This window comes from Mus musculus, chromosome 6 (assembly GCF_000001635.26).
Source record: "Mus musculus strain C57BL/6J chromosome 6, GRCm38.p6 C57BL/6J".
In the NCBI taxonomy this organism is placed as follows: domain Eukaryota; kingdom Metazoa; phylum Chordata; class Mammalia; order Rodentia; family Muridae; genus Mus; species Mus musculus.
The window spans coordinates 86,947,630-86,963,531 of record NC_000072.6 but is presented as its reverse complement, the minus strand read 5'-3'; the positions used below and the strand labels follow the sequence as shown (position 1 = coordinate 86,963,531).

General features: G+C 43.9%; 1 protein-coding gene across 14 annotated transcripts in view; it reads right to left on the bottom strand.

Annotated features, from left to right (window-relative positions):
• Positions 1-15,902, bottom strand: part of Aak1 (AP2 associated kinase 1) — a 153,954-nt gene that overhangs the window by 39,696 nt on the left and 98,356 nt on the right. For 9 of the 14 annotated variants that reach the window (NM_001378652.1, XM_006506191.2, XM_030255416.1 and 6 more), the window contains 5 exons: positions 13,887-13,990; positions 12,672-12,751; positions 8,274-8,428; positions 6,960-7,273; positions 4,258-4,500 (listed from right to left, as the gene is read on the bottom strand). In NM_001378652.1, the coding sequence (NP_001365581.1) occupies positions 4,258-4,500; positions 6,960-7,273; positions 8,274-8,428; positions 12,672-12,751; positions 13,887-13,990 (896 nt within the window). The remainder of the gene's footprint in view (positions 1-4,257; positions 4,501-6,959; positions 7,274-8,273; positions 8,429-12,671; positions 12,752-13,886; positions 13,991-15,902) is intronic. The other 5 variants (XM_030255418.1, NM_001378655.1, NM_177762.7 and 2 more) reach the window with 1 other exon arrangement.

Sequence of the window (15,902 nt, the reverse complement as noted above, 5' to 3'; positions counted from 1 at the left end):
GAGAGTTTGGATTCCCTCCTATACTGAGTAGAGTGAGTCAGACAATCTCAGAGTAAAACATGGAAGCTCTTTTTTTTTTTTTTCTTTTTGATGTTGTTAAAGGTCTTCATTTCACTGGTGGGATGGATCCACAACAAACTATTTTGTTTCAACCCAATGGCAAAAGTGCAGCATAGTTTAGTGGGATTTGCTTGCTCCAATCTTCATTAAGAAAATGGCACTGAAGATCAGCAGAAAATCCCGGGAGACAGAAAAAAAAACCTTAATGATGCCTGAGTTAACTGAAGGATGCTTGAGAAGTGGCCCACAGAACAATAAACAAGTATCAATGTAATTGTGACCATGTAAGTGGTCCCTAGCATAAACCACCTGTTATCAAGCTAAGTAATTTTAAAACCATTCAGAAAGCCGTGTAAGCCCTTTCCTTAGTTTTGATAATCTGAAAATAAAAATGAGCAGATACTGAATCCCTCAGGGCTTTAACTATCCCTTCCCTCCAATCCGTCCACTCATGTGAGAGCTGCCTCTCTACATTGAAGCTCAGTTTTTATGTTGTGTTGCTGAAGCAGACAAACAGAATTTAAGAAAGCAGGACATGATCTTAATGAGTTAGGATGCTTACAGCAGGGGAGACTGTCCTCCTGCTGTCCTCAGGAGATGGGATGGTTTTTGAGGCACACCATTTACCTGTTCTGTATGCCAACCACTCCATCAACAAGACGAATGACAGCAGATCTATAAGGTTCTACTGTCAACCAAACTGATCCAGGAAGGGTAACACAGACCAGTAGGAGCAGAGAGCTGCAACAAAAGAGCCATCTGAAGCCCCTGCCAGTATCTACAGGGGTCAACCATGGACCGGCTTGTCTCATTGGAAAGGGTACATATCAGCTACAATGGACTCTGTGAAGAAGTAGCTACACTCTTTAGAGAACACTGTTACTACTCTTACCTGTCCTCCATGTGAGCACACATAACAGAACCTTTAGTAGGAGGATTCCTCCTCTGACAGATGAGCAAAGATCCACTGAGCCACATCCAAGACAGCAAGAGCTGATCACCTCCAATCAGAAACCCTGAAATCCTTAAGGCTCTGAAAATCAACACTTCTGAGCACTGACATGATACCACATGTGAAAAATTCATGTAGCAGGTTACAGCCAAAAAGCAAAATATAATACACAATTATTTCACTGCACAAACACCTAGGAAATAAATTAATTCTGTGTGTAGATTTGTATTTCATCCTCAAAATATCTACTTATGAATACAAGGATGTCAAACTCTAAGGTACTTTTGGTCCTATGCACTTGGACAAGGAACACTCAACCAGTAATACATAGCAGCTCCACCCACCAGTTGCTCCTATAGCAACCCTTCAGGGCAGGTTTTATGGGCACTAGAATCAGAGAAAACAAGTGGAAATGGACCCTACAGAATAAATTCCAGCATCCTCACTGTGGAGAGAGAGAGGATCTTCAGTACATTGAGACTGACAGGCCAACCAAGGTCATAAGACCATATGGACATAGAGCCTAGCATGTCTCCTCCTCCATAGCCAGAATTAGAAAAGGGCAGGAGAGTCAAGAAATCACGGAGGTGACATACACCTTTAGTCTGTGCTTAGGAGGCAGAGACAGGCAGATCTCTATAAATTCAAAGCAAAATGGTCTACATAGCCAGTTCCAGGCCAACCTGGACCACACAGTAAGACTCAGTCTCAAAATTTAAAAATTAAATTAAAAAATTTTAAAAGGGGGTAGGAAGTAGGAGTATATCATAGGAGAAAGTAGGAAGATAAGAGTCTGCTGTCTATTTTGTTAAAAGCTTTAAAAAAAATATTGTTTTTGGTTTTTTTTGGTTTTTTTTTTTTTTTTTTTTTTTTTTGAGACAGGGTTTCTCTGTATAGCCCTGGCTGTCCTGGAACTCACTCTGTAGACCAGGCTGGCCTCAAACTCAGAAATCGGCCTGCCTCTGCCTCCCAAGCGCTGGGATTAAAGGTGTGCACCACCACCGCCTGGCTGTGTGCGCACACACGTGCATGTGTTTGTGCGTATCTGTGTGCGTGTGTACCTGCAGATGAGCACAGGTACCCAAGGAGATCAGGGGCCTGGGATCCTTTTGGAGCTGAAGTTTTAGACACCTTCCCAACACAGGTGTGGGGAACTGAAACTATGGCTTCTCCAGGAGCAGCGAGCTGTGTCAACACTACCTTGTGGTATGTTTTTGTATGCCTGTACTGGCCACCAAGAGAGGACAGTTTTCCTTGCCAAACCTGCTTCTTGTTCACTTGCTTACTTCTCTAGATGAGCTCTACCACGAGTAAGCAGGATAGAGCAGGTCCAAGCTGGACATCTTTCTGGCTCCTGCTAAGCAGCTGGCTTCCACCTTGTGTCCCTATACCCAGGGCACAGAGCTCAGTGTTGGCTCATCCAGGACCCACAAGAAGCATAAGGGTTCACTCCCAAGACAGTAGACACTTTGCCTGGGAAAAGCAGAAACCTCTTAAGAAGTGTCTTCCATGGTGATGGAACATCTCACCACCGCAGAGAAGCATCTGCTATTACCATCCCCAAACACAGCTCCAATCTGTAATGGGATCTGATGCCCTCTTCTGGTGTGTCTGAAGACAGCAACAGTGTACTCACATACATAAAATAAAAAACAAAACAATACAAAAAAGAAAAAAAAAAAAACACTGCCAAACACAGCTCAGAGTTCCTGGTCCTTGCCCCAGCTCTAGTACATCTTAGGTAGTGATTTTCTAGTTTAGATCCCAGATTCTAATTCCACAATAAGAAGAGTGAACTAAATATTTAAGGTCCCCTCTAGTTATTTCATACAATAGTTTTCAAAGTTTTTTCCATTATCAAGAAGTTTATTTTAGGTCAAAAGTACAAATAATGGCTGTCTACCTGTAGAAGACTGAGTGGTCTCAGAGGCAATCATGTAAGCGCACTAAGCACAGCACTCAGCAGTGACTGAAAGAGGACAATCTTCCTACAACACGGTTTCCTTGTGAAAGAATACAGGTTTTCTGGCTCAGGAGGGGCAGATTCATTTCTCTGCTAGAAGAACCCTCAGAAAGATGGTTTCCTATTTCTCTTCACTGGTTTAGTTGTTGGGCCTCCTTGAGAATGAAAGTAGCTAGATATACAAACACCACTGGCTAGGTATCCAAAATGCCTTTTGATGAGAGCAGAAAAGTTTTCATTACTTTCATTCAGAAAACTGAGTACAGAAGACAGGTCACTTACTAAAGAACAGGCAAGAGTGTCTGACGTTTGCCGAAACTAGAGGAAACAACTCGAATAGGGGACTGCTGCCACATCAGTCAGTATTTGAAAATAGACCCAATCTCTAAACTGACAAGATGACTCCAGTTTCAGGATGCTCTGAAGAAAGCAATTATCCCATGGTAAATGGTCCCAGGCAAGCAGGCTTTTGAACATCACTGCATGGCAAACTCAAACCATGTGCTTAAAATGGTCATTCAGGATGAAGGACAAACAAAAAGGTGTCAGAAAAGGTGTAGCCAAGCCACTTGTGGTGGTTTCCATGAGAATGGCCTCCATTCCCTCATATATTTGAATGCTTGGTCATTAGGGAGCGGTCCTATTTGAGAGAGATTAGGAAGTGTGGCCTCATTGGACGAAGTGTGTCCCTAGGAGCAGGCTTTGAAGTTTCAAAAGCCCAAGCCAGGCCCAGGGCCTCTCTCTTCTTGCTACCTGTGGCTCCAGATACAGAACTCCCAGTTAGCTTGCCAGCACCATGTCTGCTTGTGTGTCACCATGCTCTCTACCAAGGTGAAAATGGACTAAACCTCTGAACTGTAAGCCACCCCCAATTAAATGGCTTTCTTTTGTAAGAATTGACATGGCCACTGTGTCTCTTCACAGCAACAGACCACTGACCTCCAGAGACAGGATGGACACAACAAATCAAACGGGCCCTGAAGAAAACAGAAAACAGTTCCGCTCCCAAGTCCCTGGCTGATCAAGATGAGGAACCACTTTTCCCACCAAAGTAACTTCTGTGTGAAAAGCAAGATGTTTCCTTTTCATAAATAGTGCAAAAATATTCTTTCAATCTCTGCTTTCTACAGAATACTTTACACTTGGATCTATCAAGAAAAAAAAAATGAAACCCTCCAACCATTAGGGTAGGAGAGCAACTTGACCCTAACTCAGAGCCCCTGTGGCTGCAGCTGCCCCTTTCCTTTCCCTTCCCAGCATCCCCAGCATTCCTTAGTCTTACCCCAGGCTCCTGGGCAGCAGCTGCCTGTGGGGCTGTGGCGGGCTGTGCCTGAGACTGTGGTACTACCACAGCAGTCTTCTGCTGCAGGGCAGCCTGCTGAGCCATCAGCTGCTGCTGCTGCTGCTGCTGCTGTTGCTGCTGGTGGTAGAAGTTCTGCATCAGCTGTTGCTGAGCACCTCCCTGGGACCCCACAGGGAACTGAGCAGTGACTGGTTGCTGGGCTGCTGGATGTACTGCCTGAAACTGCACAGGAGAGTAGTGAGAAATGAGGGAGTGAACACAAGCCTATCACAGAGCCACATTCACAAATACTAATGTTTCAATAACTATAAAAATGATGGGAAGCCAAAGGGAAGGCCCAGCAAAAGCACAGTTGTTGGGCAAAGGAATTCAGGACAGGACTCGAGGCATGAGAATTGGGCAACATTTGCACTGCTGGCCCTTCCCACTGCACCAGACTGCTTTCCAGGCACAGTCCCAGGGAAGCTACCAGATTTAACTCAAGTGATCCGAGACCAGGAGTGAACACAAGTAAGTGAGGGAATCTCCCATGCAGAAGAATTCCTTCTTACAAACGATTTTGAAGCAGCCAAGAACCAAATGCTTCCTAGCATGACTAGAATGCCCTGGAGACGAGGCTGAAAAGCGCAACTAAAATGTTAACTGTGTCTGTCCTATCTGAACCTTTCCAACCTTACTCCCCAACAGTTGGACCTTTATGAAATTCTGCCACGTGGATGCGGAGAAGGAGGAACACTCCTCCATTGTTGGTGGGATTGCAGGCTTGTGCAACCACTCTGGAAATCAGTCTAGCGGTTCCTCAGAAAATTGGACATAGTACTACCGGAGGATCCAGCAATACCTCTCCTGGGCATATATCCAGAAGATGCCCCAACTGGTAAGAAGGACACATGCTCCACTATGTTCATAGCAGCCTTATTTATAATAGCCAGAAGCTGGAAAGAACCCAGATGCCCCTCAACAGAGGAATGGATACAGAAAATGTGGTACATCTACACAATGGAGTACTACTCAGCTATTAAAAAGAATGAATTTGTGAAATTCCTAGGCAAATGGATGGACCTGGAGGGCATCATCCTGAGTGAGGTAACACATTCACAAAGGAACTCACACAATATGTACTCACTGATAAGTGGATATTAGCCCAAAACCTAGGATACCCAAGATATAAGATACAATTTCCTAAACACATGAAACTCAAGAAAAATGAAGACTGAAGTGTGGACACTATGCCCCTCCTTAGAAGTGGGAACAAAACACCCTTGGAAGGAGTTACAGAGACAAAGTTTGGAGCTGAGATGAAAGGATGGTCCATGTAGAGACTTCCATATCCAGGAATCCACCCCATAATCAGCATCCAAACGCTGACACCATTGCATACACTAGCAAGATTTTATCGAAAGGACCCAGATGTAGCTGTCTCTTGTGAGACTATGCCGGGGCCTAGCAAACACAGAAGTGGATGCTCACAGTCAGCTATTGGATGGATCACAGGGCTCCCAATGGAGGAGCTAGAGAAAGTACCCAAGGAGCTAAAGGGATCTGCAACCCTATAGGTGGAACAACATTATGAACTAACCAGTACCCCGGAGCTCTTGACTCTAGCTGCATATGTATCAAAAGATGGCCTAGTCGGCCATCACTGGAAAGAGAGGCCCATTGGACACGCAAACTTTATATGCCCCAGTACAGGGGAACGCCAGGGCCAAAAAGGGGGATTGGGTGGGTAGGGGATTGGGGGTGGGTGGGTATGGGGGACTTTTGGTATAGCATTGGAAATGTAAATGAGCTAAATACCTAATAAAAAATGGAAAAAAAAAAAGAAAGAAATTCTGCCACCTTCAAATACTCTATTTACTCTATTACTCTTTGCTTTATATGGGTCTCACTACATTGTCAAGGTTCATTCCAAAAACCCGTGGACTCAAGCAACTCTGCTGACTTAGCTTCCCAAGTGGCTGGGGCTAAAATGCACCTTAGACCCATCTTCTTGGCATTTCTTTTATGTCTTTCTAATCCACACTGCAGGGAGGTACATGCAGAGAGTTGGCTCAGTGGTTAGGAGTGCTTGCTGGAGTATAGATCCCAGCACATATGTAACAAGCCAGGTATCCAGCAAATGTCTGTAATTCTAAATTCCATTTAGAGTTGATCCATTGCTCCTCTTGCCTCTGAGTGTTCACAGGTATATGTGCCCAAATATATACATATGTATACACTCACACAGACACACACACACACACACACAATTTTTTTAAAAGAGAAATCAATCATTATAAAATATATATGTTCAAAGTTAAAAAATATGTAAAAATAATGGAAAATAATATATCCTAACTAAATAGAGTACATGAACCTTGTTTGGCTACTGATCCAACCAAGCTAACTTAAACTATGCAACATCTAAAACCTTGACACTACTGGATAGTGTGTCATTGTTATTCCCCTCTCCCCCATTTCCTTAGAAAGTAGCTCTGTCAGTCAGGGTGTTAAGTTGGGTAAATTCCCCAAGGCTTGAGGACATGTTCTGAGAGTTATTAACTACACTTCAATGCTTCAGTTTCTACATCTGTGGAGAAGTGGAGACATTGGTCAGTGACTCTTGGTCATCCTAGCACTTCTCAGGCCTTTGAATACTAATATCCCTCTGTACAAAGTAAGGGTCATATAGAGCTCCTCACCTGCTGAGTCTGAGCCTGCTGCTGCTGCTGTTGCTGCTGCTGCTGGTAAAAGGTGCCTGCAGGCTGTGGTGGTGCTGTAGGCTGCTGAGGCTGTTGCTGCTGTTGCTGCTGTTGCTTGAGGAGGTGTTGCTGCTGGTGCTGGGGAGTGGCCTGGGCCTGGGTGGGCAAACCTTGTGTCTGGGTAGCAGGTGTCTGCTGTGGGGTGGGTGGAGCTTGTGGTTGCTTGGGTTGAGATGACTGAAGAGGTTGACTGGGTGTGGCTTGGGCTTTAGGTTGGGAAACACTGGGTAGAAGTCCAGGCTGATTGCTGGGTCCTACAATGAAAATAAACTCCATGTAAGGGCTTAAAACTCTACCAGACAAAATGGCTTTCTGAAGCCTGGCAGTGGTGGTGCACACCTTTAATCCCAGCACTTGGAAGGAGAGACAGATGGATCTCTGTGAGTTCGAGGACAGGAAGGGCTACACAGAAAAACCTTATTTAAAAAGGCTTTGTGATTTGCTACACAAGAAATGGCAGAAGTAGGCAGACTTTCCCAAGCTTTGTCTGTTCCTCACTATTTTGCCATCTGGGATGTTCTACTCGGAATAGCTTTCCACTTCTTGCCAAATCACATGCTTCCACAGTTTCAAAGGCAGGTGGAACTGTAGACTTCAGTGCCTGCCTCCTGCAGAGGGTTTCCCTCACCCTCCATCTCATTCAGTCACCTTGCTCTGCAGTCAGCACCTCTTGTTTCCCTTACACGCAGCTGACAATTGAAGCTAAACATAGTCTGTGTACCAGCTTGCATGCAACAGCAAAAGCATTCTTTGATATTTATGAGTAGTTTACACAACTAGCATCTGCATGCCTGGCTTTATATGGCTAGCCACCAAATTAATTAGAAATGGTTCCTGGTGAGAAATGTGATGGCTGTGGTCTGTGACTTCTTGTTTTGGATCAATTCCCTTTATGAAAAAAAGCTCACTCCCCTTGTTATAACAGAACACAAAGATGATAAATACTCCAGTAAACACAGCATTAATAAAATATCCTTCTGTGGTTATCAAAAATAAGTAAGCCTTGTTTCTTTAAAAGCAAGGAAAAATATATAAGATAAATAGGGTGGAGTGGATAGAGGTGCAATAAGAAAATAAATGCAGACAACAGGCTTCAGAGGTCTTAGTGATCCACCCGAGTACAGAAAGAAGTTCTTCCTTGTACTGCCACTGGCCATACACACTCATAGGCAGCTCAGCGCATTATTCTTTAGGCTGTGCCTTCTAACACTACCATCAAGAAGCACTGGAACAAGCTGCAAACCAGTTACTGACCTGCAGCCTGAGGTAGGGGCTGAACAGTGGCCCTCTTCCGAGGAGTCAGGGCTGGCTGGATGGGAAGGATGCCTGGGTTTGGCTGAGTCTGCCCAGCTTTAGGCCTCTGGCGGGGTGCGATTGAAGTCTCTGTGGTGGGAATGGGATCGGTCAGTCTAGAAAAGGAAAAACAAAGCTACTGTTAAAATGTGAGAAAATAGAGGGCATATGCAGAACACAAGATGTCTGCCCTTAACACGCCTCCAAAACATTCAGTGTGGATTGGCTTAATCAATACTTCCCCAAATGCCAATTCACCTACAAAGGCAAACACATCAAAATAACATCTCTCTCATCAACAACCTTAAAGCCAAGAAAGCACAGAATGATACAAAGTACATAACCTTCAACCAAAATTACCAAACCCAGTAAAGCCATCTTGGAAAGCAACGGAGATTCAAGGTCATTTGTGAGGGGGCCGTGCAAGTGCCAGGACGCACGTGTGGAGGTCAGAGGGCAACTCTAGGTGTTGGTTCTCATCTTTTACCTAGTTTGAGACAGGGTTTTCCTTGTCAACACTGCATACACCAGGCTAGCTTGTCTGTCAACTTCCTGCAATTATCCTATGTCTGTCTCTCAGCTACTGGTTGGGGCATGCTAGGATTACAAACACATGCCCTACTGTAGGCAGCTTCACATGGGTTCTGGCAAGTAATAATTACCCACAAGGCCATCTCCCCAGCCCCAAATAAGGACATTTTAAGATAAACACAAACTAAAGGAGCTCATGAACACCAACCCTGCCTGACATGATGGTACAATAGCGGCACAAACAGTGGGGAGTAAACACCCACTCTTTGATTGGATTTAAGGTCCACTCCATGAGACGGAACCCATGCCTGATACTGCTCGGGTGGCCAAGAACCTGAGACTTGATAGGCTATGGCCTAGCGGAAAACCAAGTACTATTATTCTATTAAAGGAACACAGCTATAAAATGACTTCTAGTGATATTTTCTGCTATATCCATACACTAGTGTCTTGCTCAGTCATCATCAAAGAAGCTGTCTCTTATTGCAGTAGATGGGAACTAATAGAGAGACCCACAACTGGACAATATGTAGAATGTAAAACTGGACACTCAGCCCTAAATGGGATGTCTTCATCAAACCCCAAACCTCAGGGCTAACAGAGAAGAGGAGGTGGAAAGATTCTAAGAGCCAAAAGGGATAGAGGGCACCAAGGAAATGTCTTCCAGACACAACAGGACTGACAAACATACACAGTCTGTGTATTCTGCACAGGTTCAAGCCAGACGGCGTCCTAGCACTGACAGAGGGAAGTGGACATGATCTACCATCCCTAACCGAGACACCATCTCCAACTAACAACCACTTGCAAAGGAAAAGTTAGTTTTCTCTAGTGAAGTCTCGCTGAGCATGTAAACTACATTTAAGGGTAGGTACCATGGTCCAGAAGATAACCAACACAAAAATGAAGTCAATGGTGTTTTTCTAGATTCACTTTTTGGTCTCATATTGCTTTGTTTAGGCATATTTTGTTAAATCTTGCTGGTCTTTTGCTTATATGTTAATTATATTTTATTATTAATTATATAATTAACTATATATCAACATATTTTAATTTTAATGAATTTAATTCCAAAAATATATATAATTAATTATATATTATGGTTTCCAGTTTGTGTTAGTTTTGTTTTTTGTGTCTGTGTGTTTATGTTTCTTATGCTTTCTCAGTTCTCAGTTTTCTTATTATTTTTTAACTTGCCAATTTTTTTTAGAGAGAGAGAGAGAGAAGTTGTGGAGTCGGATGGATAAGGAGGAAGAGAGGAACAGGGCAGAGGTGGGGGAGGGGACACTGTGGCCAGAATATATTGTATGAATTTTCAATAAAAAAATAATTGAAATAAATAATAATTGAGCTACCTCCTCGGTCCTAAGTCCCTGAAAATATACTCTGGAATGACAAGTAAGCTCACTAAAGAAGTTAGGGAGAAATGAAAACCTTTTTCTCTTAGTAATAATTCTTTTATACTCTTTCTTTCTGCTTCATTTTTATATAACATTTTTATACATAAAAATGTTACTAAATATCCCCAATAAAAAGATTAAAAAGCTGCTTGGTGGAAAATAAGTTCTAGACACACTGACCAAAGTCTATAAACAGATGATTTCTGTCCATTGTCCATGTGTGGAGTGACTGCTGATGAGACCCCTGTATGAGAAATACTCCCTCAAACTGACTCCATCTACTCTTTCACCAACACAGGATTTCCAAAATATCCTCTGGATAATGCCTGGGGCAGTGGTTTTTCACACATACACAGAACTTTAACTTAGTTAAAACTTGCTATTCTAATGGACTGTCTAGGAGCTGGAGAGAAGGCTCGGTGGTTAAAAGTGCTGGCTACTCTTCCAAATGACCCGAGTTCAATGGCCAGCATCTTCACAGAATAACTCACGCAGTCTAGAACTCCAGCCCCAGGGGGTCTGATAACCTCTTCAGACCTCTGTGGGCACCTGCAATCACATGGGCATACCACCACATAGACATACATAAATAAAAAGAAATCTTTTTTATTTTATAAAAGGGGAGCTCTTTACAGTAAAAATCATGCAGATGAGTGACCTGAAGCAGACAAATGGAAGAAATAAACAAGTTAGAGACTGTGATAGGAACACTACTTCTCAAATACATAAACTTTTGTTTTCCACAATAGTAAGTTTTTGGTTGGACACACAGTCATCTGAAGAAATGATCACATAGCATAGACTCTTTTGTAACCTGAGATGGCCAAGCAACAAGCTCTGGCTGCAGACAGAACAGAGCTGATGACTATCTGGCACTTTCTAGGAGCCTTAAGAGATAATGGTCTCTTTGATTATTCCTTGATTTTGCTGCTTTGAATATAGATGCTGCCATATTAAACCATAAGGTCATGATTATGGAGAGTAGGAAGCATGAAGAAACCTGGGACCTGGAGCTTCATGAAGCAGAACTATCCGACCAGCTGTGGTGGTCTGCATAAAATGTCCCTGACAGTCTCATACATTTGAACACTTGGGCCTCAGCTGGTGACACATTTGCAGAGGTTTGGGAGGTACGGCCTTGCTGAAGGAAGTCCGTCACTGGGGGGTGGGCTTCGAGTCTGAAGGCCTTGCTTTCTTTGCAGTTGCTGTCTGCTTCATGCTTGATCTTGCTCCAACTGCCGTGCCTGCTGCTTGCTGCTGCATCCTCATCATAATGGACTCTAACCCCTCAGGAACCACAAGCCCAATCAAATACTTAGCCCTGTAAGTTGCTTTGGTTATGGTTCAACTGATAAAACCATGTACTGCTTGTGCAGAGTTCAGTTCTCAGTGCTCATGCTGAGTGGCTCAAGACCTCTGCAACTCCAGCTTCAGGGGAGCCAATGTCCTCTTCTCAACTCTAGGGGCGCCTACACTCATGAGCGTATAAATCTGCTTGCACATCCACATTTACAATAATAAATAAATAATAAATACGTCTTTAAAAAGACTCTGTTATCTAGTCTCTTGTTTACATTGTTGCTGCTAGCATTTCCTGGCCATGAGAGGATGGTAGGAAAAGAAGAGGCAGAGAACCTCCTACTCACCCTCAGAAATTTTCATCTAAAATCCATGTGAATATGTCTGGTAGACCCTGAGCTATGACAGGTGTGAAAAACAATTTAAAACAAAAACAAAAAACCCAGTCCAGAGTGCCCTGAAGCCTGTCTTCCTATAGACTGCTCTCAGGTCCAAATCCCAGTGCAAGGTCTCCAGGAGGAACTTCTCTTCAGGCTGCCCCTGGGATGAGGACCTCAGCCGCCCTTCCTGAAACGGTATAGTAATCTGGGTCATATCCACCCACTTGTCCCCTTCCGCTCTGAAGGGAGACTTGTACCTTCCAACTATCATCCCAGGCTTTCCTGGCCTGTCCCTGTCCCTCTGTCTTGGTCATCTTCCTTTACTCGTTTAATCCTTTCTTGGAAGACCCTAGGTGACTCCAGTAGGCTAGGCTAAGACCTAGGGGGAATCTCTTGATGGACTACTTCCCTAATGTGACTGGAGCCAGGGAAGAAAGGAATGTAGAGGGCTAGGGGGTGAACCTGGTTACCCACTAGCTTGGAGATAGAGTAGAACAATTCTCTACGCATTAACATTATAGTCTGGCATTATCCCAGAAGGCCCCTGTATCCACTGCCATACAATGAACACATCTGTGAGGCTCTTGATTGCTTTCAAATGTAGATTTTATTGTCTCTCCCTGGGGAGAGCCTCTGCACAGGGAGGAAGAGCTCCCTCTCCTTTCTCCTCCCAGCCACACAGGGCTCCAGCAGCAGGCAATGGGCTGCAGCTGGCATTAAACACATGCAAGTTTGGGGGCATTTCTTACCTGGCCTTTGGCTGGGTCTTTTTCACAGCTGCTTCACTGGCTTTCACTGGTTCAGGAAGTTTTGCAGGAATGGGAGAGTTCTAAAAAGTTGAAAGAAAAAAAAAAAAAAAAAGCATGTAGATTTCATTGTAAAGAAAAAGCTGTCTGAGGCCAGATATGATGGCCTATGGCAATAATCCCAGGACTTGAGAGGTTGAGGCAGGAGGATCATGAAATCAAGGTCAGCCAGGGCTATACAGTAGGATCCTATTTTAAAAATAAAAATTAAAACTCCAAACAAAGAATAGCTAGTTTAATCAGGGCTAGTGGAAGTAGCATCTGAGGTCTTCTAACACGACTTCTTGGCTCTCACTTCCCTGTTAGAGGGAAGGGAGGCTGGACAAATGCATGAGATGCATCAAGGAAGCAAAGTGCCCAAAAAGAAAGAGAGAAGCAGGGTGAACAGGGCTTTGCCTCAGGAAAACAAGGCACCTCACCACTCCAGGAAACACAGTAGACATCACTGAGTAGACTCAGTGAGCTGTGGAAAGGGGAACTTGGTCACTCTCCTCAGAGCTCAATCTCCAGGCACTGGAGTGGAGGTGGGGGTTGTTATTGTTCAGTGTACTTGTCCCAGGTTCATAACTAAATTCCATAGGAAAATTGTACTCTCTTTATAGCAGCTGCTTTGCTTCAATGTCCCAAGTGAATAAAGCAAGGGACATTAATATTCATTGAATCTAGAGATTAATACCCACGGTGACCCAAGAATAACAATTTCATGACGTTTATTTCCTTTAAATAGCACCATTTTCATGAGCCCATCACAGCTGTGGTTACATGCACCAGGCCTGCCCAAGATCAAGCTAATCACAATTCCAGGGATTCCAGAGACCCCACATCTCACTGAAGAACTACAGGTAGCTGACACCTGCTGCTTGAGAGTCATTTTTCTCTGTAGATGCAAGAACAGTCGGCAGCCAGTGCTCAGGCAGACAGCCCCACACCTGTGGGCATATGGGCACAACTAGTTGGATTCAGTAGATGATTTTTAAAGAAGAAAAGGAACTGACAGGAGCCTGGGAGAGGAGAGGTTAGGGAGGTCCCGGGGAGTTAGAGGAGGGACGGGGATGGAGTCAATCAAATGCACTGTGACAGGAGGTATGAAGTTCTCAAAGAACAAATAAAACAGCCTTAAAAATTACAAGTCAGTTTTAAAAAGCACTATTCACATACCTGTACATTTGGAACGGGGCATTCTTTCTTGAGTAGTTTAAATGAGAAGTATGAAACCTGGTAAATATCCGGCCTTTTGTCAGGGTCTGGTTCCAACATATACCCTAAGACAAACATACACGCACTTACTTCATAACATCCTAACAACTGTTGTATCAGCTATATAACTGAACTTTTCTACTACCAAGTTGGGTTATTTTAAGATGCAATTTTCAGAAAATCAGACAGTTCAATCAGCCCTTTTCCTAGCAGAGGAAACAAGAAATAAACTCCTTGAGCTGTAACAAAACCTTTGGGGTTCATACCCTGTACCTGGATTATCAGGGGCTCAGCTTCTCAACATAAAAATGAGCAGCTTCAGATTTTAAGACTTAGAAGGTGCCAAGGCCATGCATATGCTTTCTACCTTCTTACCTCTGCTAAACAAATAACTACTGACAAATACGACCAAATTCAAACTTTATGAACTCAGGGTTTGGTGGTTGACACTCCCTGGGTCTCTCTCCAGGTCTAAAGTACAAACTCACGAATGGTCTTACTACTCTTGGAGATACACGTGTAAATATATGCACAATACATAAAGGCACTTTACTGATTAAGTAATGAATGACCTAGACACTAAGTTCTGAAAAGATCTGTGAGGCTGAGGCCTTAAATGGCCTTGCTGAAGAGACAAGACAAGGGTTAGTCACAGTAGAGCAAAGAAAGAGGAAGTCCAGGTGACAGGACAAAGCCAACAAAGGCAAGCTTAGATAAAGGCCAGAAAGTGAGCACTGCTACCTGGAAACAAGAGCCCAGGAGCCCAAAGGACAGTGCAAGATGGGTGCCTGGGTGGGACAGAAAAGGAATGTGAAAGGTCTCTAAACACCATGGTAAGAATCAGGCCTAACTGTGGGACCACTGACAAGCTCCTCAAGTTTATTCAATGGGACATGAGAAGGTAACATCTTCTAGGAATAAGCCATGGGAGGGATGTGTTGGAAGAATGAAGAGAGAGAAGCTGGGGCAAGGCAGCACGCCATGATCTGCTGAGTTTGTGTAGTACTGTGGTGAAAACCACGACAGCTGCTGAACTCAGCACAAACTTAAAGAGACTCGACATGGCTGAGGTCATGGCGGGTGCCTCCCTCTTCCTTGCTCTTTCAGACCCAAAGAAAATCTGTGTTATCTATCAAGGCCTGGATGGCAATACCACTAAGAAAGTGGAAAGGGACAATCTGGGGAAAGGAGCTGGGGAGGCAACAAGAGGCTGAATTTGAGGCTTGCAAGTTTAGAATCTGCAAATAGCTTACATGCTAAATGGGGTTTGGACAAGGTGTCAGCATGACAATCACTCATAAAGAGCTGGGTTTTTCAACATGAATTCACTGATGCAGATGTTAGAAAGAAAAAATGGCTGGGGGGGGGCAGCTATCAGTAACACCAAGATCAACTGTTCTCCAATACCTCCCCCATACTTCCTTCCACACCTTCAGTGCTAGCACAGACTAGATAGATAGGCTTTGCCTATGCAAACAATCTGGCATCCCCAAGGGCAACGTTCCTATCCTTTAAATACCCTATCCTCCTATTCATTGAGAAAAGTGTCACAGTGGAAAGGACAGTTGTGAAACCAAAAGAACATTGTCAACTTGAGTAAGTCATTCAGCTCCCTCTTGTATGAAACAGAACAATGACCCTAAAAATCTACAAGTTTTCCAGGCTTGGTGGCACATGCCTTTAATCCTAGTACTCAGGAGGTAGAAGCACACAGATTTCTGTGAGTTCAAGACTAGCCTGGTCTATGTAGTAAATTCCAGGACAGCTAAAGCTACATAGTGAGAGCCTGTCTCTAGATAAGTTAGTAAGTAGGCAAGTGAATAAGTAAGTACCCACCAAACCCACAGATTTTGAGAACTGGGTGAGGCCCAGGTAGCCCCAGCACAGGTCAGATGCTCTATCTCACTTCTCTTTCTCTCAGGACGGTCCCTGCCCAGGACTCAGATTGAGCAGCTCAGGATTTATGGACTACGAGGC